This window comes from Miscanthus floridulus, chromosome 5 (assembly GCF_019320115.1).
Source record: "Miscanthus floridulus cultivar M001 chromosome 5, ASM1932011v1, whole genome shotgun sequence".
NCBI lineage: Eukaryota > Viridiplantae > Streptophyta > Magnoliopsida > Poales > Poaceae > Miscanthus > Miscanthus floridulus.
Window position 1 is genome coordinate 66476374 of NC_089584.1, and position 9207 is coordinate 66485580.

Consider the following 9207-nt stretch of genomic DNA (forward strand, 5'->3'; position numbering starts at 1 on the left):
TTTTAACCATCCAAAAATCATGACAAAATGATCGTCAACACCATGCTCACACCTCCTACTCGTAGATGGGGCCTTGTGGCCAAAGCGATGGGGGAGGAAGCTGGGTTGCCAAACAGTGTTGGCTTTGCACAAGCCAGCTTTCACAAATACAGAACCAAAAGCTACAAAACTAAAAGTTAAGCCCAAACAAATATGCTCTTTGGATGCTAATTGGAAGTATTAAATATAGATTAATTACGAAACTAATTGTATAAATCGTGACTAATTCGCGAGACGAATCTATTAAGTCTAATTAGTCTATGATTAGCGAACGTGATGCTACCGTAAACATGTGCTAATCCTAGATTAATTAGGTTTAATAAATTCGTCTCGTAAATTAGTTATGACTTATGCAATTATTTTTATAATTATTTTATTTTTCGTCCTTCTCATTGACATACAAATATTTGATCAGGAACTAAACTTTAGTGATGGGATCAAACGCCCCCTTTGTCTAACCCAAACAGCAGTCCTCCGCTTGGTCTCCCTGAGCCTTGAGAACAACTATTTGAGCCCAATCAATCAGCCAACTTTTCCAGCAATTTTTTTTGAAAGAAACCAACTTTCCAGCATTATGTTTCCCCAATCATCACCTGATGCGACAATTCGATCCATTAATTAATAGTTAATCTGTCTAACCCGATCCGTTGAACCTGTTGTTTAAGCCGCGCCTTGGCTCGTCACGACCATGATTTGGTAACGAAAGCAGCAGGAAGGCGGCGGTGTAGGCGACCCATGGCACCACAGACGAGGAGAGAGAGGGCGGCGGGGGAGGGGCGGCCGAGCTCATCGGCGCCGACACCGGCGGGGCCGGGGGCGGTCGAGGTGCAGCGCCGGCGGGTGGGCGGCGGTTGGACGAGCCGCCGGATCTCCATCTACGCCTCCCGAGTCTTCTTCCTCCTCGTCATGCTCCAGATCCCGCTCTTCAGGTCGGTAATGAATCGCTGGAACGCTCCCTCCCATCAACTCCCCGGAGCAATAATCAACCAAAATTTTCTCCGTAAATTGTTCAGTTCTCTTAGATTTCTGCGACTTGCAACTTCATCACTGGGCGTGCTTACGTTTTGGTGCTAGATCCATTATCGACTCACTCATCATTAGTACTCGCGGGCCTTTACTTATGTTTGCAACTTAATTTTGCATAGAGGGGGGTTGAACGCTGTATTTCTGATTCATTGCAGTTGTATTTTATTTCGATACCTTGTTGTGGAAACCTTAGTGATCAATTCTATCGGTGCTGGTGCTTGTTGTGATTGCCATCTAAAGAACGGAAAGCTGTGGAATGTTTCAATAAAATGCTACTGGTTAGGGGCTACAAGTATCAGCTTTAGATTGCAAAAATAGCAACGGGTACCATCAGCTTTCATGTGCCAAGTGCCAGCAAACAATTTTCATGTGGCTCAACTCCATCCACCTTCAACTTTGAGTACCTCTTTACATTTAACGTTTATGCACATAAACAACACTGCTAGCAGGGTACATGTTAATGCATGATTGCAGTGGAGTAGAACAGAAGCATGGGGTGAAAGAATATTGATTGACTCTGCATGTGATTTTCCCCCCCCCCCCCTTCAAATCAGTGACTGCAACACACGCATAATATAAGACTGCAACACAACAACAACAACAAAGCCTTTAAGTCCCAAACAAGTTGGGGTAGGCTAGAGTTGAAACCCAGCAGAAGCAATAGGTTCAGGCACGTGAATAGCTGTCTTCCAAGCACTCCTATCTAAGGCTAAGTCTTTGGGTATATTCCATCCTTTCAAGTCTCCTTTTATTGCCTCTACACAAGTCAACTTCGGTCTTCCTCTGCCTCTCTTCACATTACTATCCTGGCTTAGGATTCCACTACGCACCGGTGCCTCTGGAGGTCTCCGTTGGACATGTCCAAACCATCTCAACCAGTGTTGGACAAACTTTTCTTCAATTGGTGCTACCCCTAATCTATCACGTATATCATCGTTCCGAACTCGATCCCTTCTTGTATGACCGCAAATCCAACGCAACATACGCATTTCCGCGACACTTATCTGTTGAACATACATGCATAATAAAACTAGCATGAGTGGGTTACCTAAGATTGTGCATTACTTATTGCCCAACATACATTTTCTAGATTTAAGGGACTCAGCCCCTGTCCATACTCCATATATGCATTGCACAACACAAAGGTTATATAGTTTACAGCCCCAAATTAAAAGATCAGCATCTGGCCATCTGCTCACGAAACCACATGAAACACCACACCAGGTGAATTACTTGTCTAACTTGCCTACTCTCAAAGCAAAGCCGTTACCAGCATAACTCATAACATTCATACAATTCAGTAACAAGGATTTATTCTTTTCTCACTTGAACACACGTGCAGCTGATAGCACACCTTCCTTAAACTTTAGTGCAGAGCTCCTCCAGTCCTCCTACCTGCCTGCAGCTCACTGGCGATCATTTTGCCCAACATATTGATGGTAAACGATAGTAATTCATACATTTTGTAAGTTGTTAATTCGAACCTCCCCACCTATATGAATGAAGAACATAAAATGCAATAAAGTATGATGAAGAAACTTAAGATAACCCTCTTAAGATATCTGTGTTTGAGCTAAGCATAGTATACATTCCACTCCAAGCACCAAAGATGCCAATAGCAGTGGCCAGATTGAAGAGTGAAATATGAAAAATGTTTTCTCCATGCTCCAGCAGGCAGCAGTTAAATTTAGAGAATCCTTGACTGGATTTTAACAATAGATATATATGTATGGATTGTTCTTCTTCTTTTCCCAGCAGTTTACCTGGATCATAGTTTACTATCATTCCTAAGAATTTCTGTTCACCATAATTTACTATTATCTCTGGTCACAACAATGTTAGGTCAAACCTTTGAAACTACAAACTCCAATGACTTTTACATTGTTTAGTTTGGAAACGTGTAAGTTATATGTGTACATTAGTATTTGAAATACCTGTGGAACTCTTAAATTTGAAGGATTTTAAGACTTGAGAGTATATTCTAGAAGAAACTATTGGTCGAAGATATGCATTCAAGACCATGCAAACTCAAATGTGTTATTTTTGACCAGAGGGAGTACCATCATAAGAAAAAGTATTATCAACTTTCATAAACCAACCGACACACCCGCCCATGTACACTTCAGTGACTGGAAACCTTAGGATGCAGCAGTTTCTGGATTTTGACAGTGTTTAAGCCTTCTTAAAGTTTCTGTAGGCCTTTTGGATGGGATGGGAGGCTGGGAACCAATTTTGAGAAAAAGCAAGAAGGCAACTTGAGATTATATACTTTTCGTAGAAAGTTCTGGCAGCTTGTGTTTATATTCTTACAGAACGAGGAATACTTTTTCTTGCGACTAGAACTGACTTCAACTAGGGTTTGATTTTAGCACATGTTGGTCTATGGTTGCAAGGTAAAAGAAGAAAGAAGAAAAGCATGTGAGAATTGATATACTCTGCTTGTGGTGAAAAAATGTCAAAACGGCAAAAAGAGATCCGTGTTATGGTGTATAACTTGTGACTAGAAAAGGTACCTGCAGTGAGAGATTGCCCTTGGTGCATGTCTTATTGCATTTGACAATATAAACATCCCCATAATGTGAAAAAAGAAGATAATTAAATGTGATGAAGAAATTTGAGTTAATATCTGCATTTGAGCTAAATCAGTATGCATTCTACTTCAAGCAATCAAGCCACCAAAGAGGTACTTAAAGTGGCCAAATCGAAGAGTAAATGTGTGAAAAAAATTATCTCCAGGTTCTGGCAGCCTGGGAGGCAGCATTTAAATTCTGAGAACCCTCAACTTGAACTATGCTGGATTGTTCGACTTCTTTCCCCAGGAGTGTACTTGCACTGAAATTTGCTATCATTCTTGAGTAACTTTGTTGAACCTGTGATTCAGTTTCAAATATATTTCTGGAATTATCAATGTTCTACAAACATTTTTCTATAATTCATAGAGAGAAATATCTTGCCTTTCTTTTTATATATTTTATGTTTCCTTAAGTGTACAATAACCTAGTTTCACTACTTTTTTACTACTGAACCCTTATGTTTGCATTTTTTAATAGAATTTAATGGTCATTGTTGATAGGAGTTAATTGGAAGGATTAGAAGAGTTGGAGTAATTTTATGAGCAGGAACATAATGTGCTAAGGGGATTTCGCTTGCTTCTGGCATTTCAGGGTCCCTTGTAGAGCAGGCACATGCACAACTCCTATTCAAGTCACATTGTCTCAGTTGGTCTCAAATGAGATATTCCCACCAGCTGTTGTGAAGGCCATGCTCTACCCTGGAGCTATCGTCAGCAGACTAACTAAAAGCAAGACATTTCCGAGTTGGAGTGACCTGTTTGACAAATACAACCTGACAGATGCCAAAAATGCTTCTGCAGTAGTTGATCTCCAGCGTCTAGAGGTTCTTTTTTTTTCTATAACCAATCTACATCTTTTTCTGGTACAATGCTTGAACTCTTTAAATAACTGTCTCTCTCCTTAATCAGATACTTGTGGGAAGCTACTTCTGTGTTGCTGGAGCGCTTGTTGGCATCATAAATCCTGGGAGGATGGCTTTGTTTGGTACCCTTTTGGTTATCTGGGGTCTGGTGAAAGAAGCACTATTTGGGAAGGCAGTGAACAGCGATCCGACTCAATCAACTTATGTCTACCCAACCATTTTGATTGCACTTATATGTGCTTTCATGTCAATAACTTACAATGTAAAGAAGACAGCAAGAAGTAGTCCTCCTGTTTCTATCGCGAAGCCGCTGAAAAGTTCTGCCAAGTCAAAACTGAAGTAGACCCTATTACAACTTTAATCCTTGTAACTCATTCCAAATATTTATTTATGTGCAAAAAACAGGTTTGAGGATGACCTGAGGATGTTTTTGGTGTATATCTCACTTTCAGTACTGTAACATTCAGTTTTCTCCCTTGTATAGTTCACAAGGCCACACCCTCTGTAATGTTTACCAAAAACAGCTAAATCTTTGTTTCCCCCCAATAGTTCTGCTGTTTAGGCAGGTTTAGTTCAGTTCTATATTGTGTCCAATAAGATTGTAGTCTATTTATCACAAGGATGGAAAGTTGTAATTTCCTGAAAGATTCTGGGTTAGTTGTTATTCTTCTGTGTTTGGATTTTCATTTTGGGGTCATGGTATTTGGAGTTATTAAAGAAATTGTTCAGAACTGCCAGCTGATAAACATCAATCATACAGATTGAAGTGAGCAAGCGAGGACACATGCAGTGGTTACACCTTTTCCCAATTGACAAGGTGGTCCATCATTTGCAGCAATATTGCTGTCCTAGGCTCCTAGCATTTGTGCTGTTGTATTGTCCAACAACGGCAAGGTTGCATATGCAATTGTAAGTGGCTCTTTGTTGCCGTCTCTTGCTCTCTGTTGACTTTTGGGTCTGGCAGTGGCAGATGATTACACCACATGTGGAGAGATGAGATGAGCCCCACTATCATGTGAGTATTGCCCCTTGGGGTTGTCTATATCTTGTACGCTTCCTTTCTTGCTTTTTTGCCGACGAAAAACTGGGGCTATGATTTTTTTACTACCTTTTTTAACAGCTGAAAAGCCTGATGGTGATTCTTTAGAAGCCAGCAATGCCAGTGGTGATGGAAGTTGATGTTTGCTGTGAGCTGAAGAGATAAACCTTCTTTGGTTGAGACGTGAGGCAGTTTCCAAGTCACCAGTCACAATCTTCGACATTGCTTCCTCTTGGTTAGAGCCCTCCTCATAAAAGACAACAAACATCTTCATTCCAGTTCAATAATTGAGATTCCTCTCTGTCCTTCCTGCTGTTATAATGTTTGTTATTGTTAGCCAGTCAGAGTAAGGGGGTGTTTGGATCCGGTGACTAAAATTTAAGAGGTGTCATATGAGGGTGTCGCATGAGGTGTTTGAATACTAATACAAAAACAAATTACATAATCCGTCAGTACTCCATGAAACGAATTTATTAAGCCTAATTAACCCGTCAGTAGCGTATACTTACTGTAGCACCACATTGTCAAATCATGGACTAATTAGGCTTAAAAATTCGTCTCACAAATTAGTCGCAAACTGTGCAATTAGTTTCGTAATTAGTCTATATTTAATACTCCATCCATGTGTCCAAACATCCGATGGGACAACGAATAAAGTTTAGGAGGAGGAACCAAACACCCCCTAATACATGTGCATTTGATATTGTCCTTGCTTACTAGTAGTTAATAGCTGTTAAGATCTAAGACCAGCCTTCCACCAACAAAATACATACAGCTTCCACTATAGTCATCTGTCTTCTGGGAAGAAGAGGTATAATCTCCCAATTCTAGTTCTGCCTCTCCAGTTGCATCCTTCGTCACTCTCCCTACACACTGTCACTAGACTGGTGTTCAGACTTCACAGGCCTTGACTCCCATGGTTCAGATGTCTTTGCAGAGGTCAGTTTCTCCATGCTACTTCTTGGAATTCAGCTTTGTGTTTACTGGTGCTTAGTGTCTGTGATCTAGAATGCCACAGCTTTTACAGTGATTCAAAACCTGTTCTTGCAGGAGCATAGCCGTATATCCTCGTTGCTCCTTATCCGATTCGCTGCATTGTGTGGGTGGTTCACGAAGAAGATGGGCCTCTTGTAGGTCCCAATCTTCACGTTTTGCTTATAATGCAAGACCATCTCCAATTGTTCTCAAGACCAACCATGCAATTGATCCCTCTGAACCAAAGAATTTGGATACAAGTTCCTCAGCTTCAAGAAGTGGACCTTACATTGGGACTTGTCATCCATCAGGCGCAGCTGGAGTAATGGGTGCGTCTTCCTCTTCCTCCCTCAGATTTTTAGAGAAATTTGTGAGTTGGAGCACTAGAGGTAAAGAAGAGGCACCTCCATTCATCATCTGCAATGACCCGCTTGTCAAGAAAGAGCTGTTGCCATCTGGAACCCAATCCACTTCTGGCTGTAGTATTGCTCTTGGGAAGTTAAGGCAGAAGAGGCTCTTCTTGGAGCAATCTGGAGCATGCTGTATTGTTATGCCATGCCAGTTCTTACATGCCTGGCATGATGAGATTTCACAGGGTTGCTCGGTTCCGTTCCTCCATGTTGGTGATTGCGTTGTAAAGGAACTCAAAGCTGCTAACTTGAAACCTGTTGAGTATGGAAGTAATGTCCGTGTAGGAGTTCTGTTCACTGACAATAAATTGGCTACAAACTGTTATCTAGATAAGCTGGAGAGCCAGGTAAACATCTTCTTTTTCATCAATTGTCATATGCTTAATGATAATATCTCTCTGTTTGAACGAAATGATAGTCTATATCTCCACTTTAATGTAAGTAAAGAGGTATTATATTGGCTTTTGATATAAGTTAGGCTGATCCCTTTTAGTCTAAAAGAAAAGCGGTATTTGTGCTTTGTAATTTTTTTATATATCTGGAAAAACGAACTAGCAGGATGTTGAATGAAATATTATTTTTGACCTTGGTGCTTGGCTCAGGCATACGACAATTACTACATCACTGCATATGTATTTTCTGCAAATTAGACAGCTCAGCTCCCACGTCAGTGATGGATGGTCAGATTTTTTTATGATACCTCCCTTTGTCTGAAAGCTCAGTCCCAAAAAGATTGATAACTACAGGTCTGCTGGGCTATTGTAATTTGTAGGTTGTCCATTCCTAGTTTGCCAGTCCCATGATAAGTTGTCCAATGGCATTTTTTTCACTCTACTAGTGAGATGGCTTGAAAAAGAATTTGATTTGATATTTTCCTTGGTAATAATATTCTTCATTCATCCAATTGGGAGCATATGGTTAAATTGTTCCTTGTTTAAATTTGTTTGTCAGGGTTTTGAGGTACTATGTCCAGATAAAGCTTCCATGGAGCGTACAGTGTTACCATCAGTCGACACATTCAGGAAGGGGGACATGGAAGGCGCGAGAAACCTGTTGCGAGTATCGCTGCAGGTTCTTCTTGTGAGAGCTGTCAATAAGATAATCCTTGCGTCCGATGACCTTGTAGGCATTTTGCCTGATGATGACCCTCTGCTCAAGAAATGTATAGACCCATTGGATGCCTTGGTCCGAGAGGCCATTGAATGCGCACGAGCACCACGACCATGATGTGCCCAAGATTACTCTGTTTCCTTGCTCGTATAGGCCTTCAGTGGTAGCTGTTTACACACACCTTGACTGCTGATGAGCACATATGTAAATTTTGCAATAAGATAGAAAAGGAAGGATTCATCTCGGCCAAGATCATCGATGGTTAATTGATTGAACACATTGTATGCGTTTTCATCTGTGTTATTACGCTTCTGCCTCGCAAGTTGCAACCAAGTCAACCGAGATGCCGATGACTCCATCTGTGATCTGTGAGCCCAGATATGTGAAAACATTTTGTGGCTCGGCTACTGCAAGGAGAAATTCCGAACAAGAATCTAGGAATCAAACTGCAGATGTGATGTTTCAGGAGATCAGGTTGTTGATAGAAGTAGAACAAAATGAAGACACTGCCGAATCTGCGGCACGCACAGGGAGCCCATTTTTCCTTTTCAGATAAGTTGCAACCGTAGCTGTCCAGCAGTGTTTCGCTTTGGTGTTTTTAGCCAGGAGGCGGAGGTTGTCGAATGGCTATCTAAATTAGAAAGAATGTATGCCAAAATTTTGGTGAATAAATTTGTAAGTGCTGCAGCCATTACGAATTCTTCAAGACATCAATTCAGAAGACAGAGCATCTGCGACTATACGATCTTCCTCTATCACAGTAGAATTACATGCCCGAACCTGCAAAACGCAGCGATCGGTGTGTCATCAGGAGCTGCAACAGTGCATTTGACCTGGGAAAGCTGCTGGTGGGTCCCTGAAAGTTCTGAGCAGGGGGTGGGGGGGGGGGGGGGGGGATTGCAAAAGCGGTGCATGATTAGCGAGCAGGGCTGCAGGCTGGCTGCAGGCCCTGCACCAAACAAGTGGCGGTTGCCCTTTCTCCCAATGCAGGAACCAGAGGGTCAGAGGCACAAAGGGGAAGGAAACCACCAATTGGCTGCCTTTGCTGAGGGTAAGGCATGAGGAACTCAGGCTAAGACCGAAGCACTCACTCTCCGCTTTGTGCATGCTCAACATATGCATGGTCATGCTCATGGCTTTTGTGTGCTATCTATATATTCTGATGCTTGCTTC

General features: G+C 41.7%; 2 protein-coding genes across 3 annotated transcripts; both read left to right on the forward strand.

The window, feature by feature from the left end:
* Positions 1-506: 506 nt before the first annotated feature.
* On the forward strand, positions 507-4938 carry LOC136450021 (uncharacterized). The gene is made up of 3 exons (XM_066450274.1): positions 507-968; positions 4230-4461; positions 4547-4938. Exons 1-3 carry the CDS (start codon positions 775-777, stop codon positions 4841-4843), a joined length of 723 nt encoding a protein of 240 aa, XP_066306371.1. The 5' UTR covers positions 507-774; the 3' UTR covers positions 4844-4938.
* Positions 4939-5275: 337 nt separating this feature from the next.
* Positions 5276-8782, forward strand: LOC136450020 (uncharacterized). Of its 2 annotated transcripts, XM_066450273.1 has the most exons (5): positions 5276-5515; positions 5621-5774; positions 6315-6478; positions 6590-7271; positions 7876-8782. In XM_066450273.1, the coding sequence occupies exons 3-5, from the start codon at positions 6456-6458 to the stop codon at positions 8149-8151; spliced, it is 981 nt and encodes a 326-aa protein (XP_066306370.1). In that variant the 5' UTR covers positions 5276-5515; positions 5621-5774; positions 6315-6455; the 3' UTR covers positions 8152-8782. The 2 variants fall into 2 exon arrangements, with proteins under 2 accessions (XP_066306370.1, XP_066306369.1); XM_066450272.1 differs by having other exon boundaries at positions 5621-6478; positions 7876-8781.
* The last annotated feature ends 425 nt before the right edge of the window (positions 8783-9207 follow it).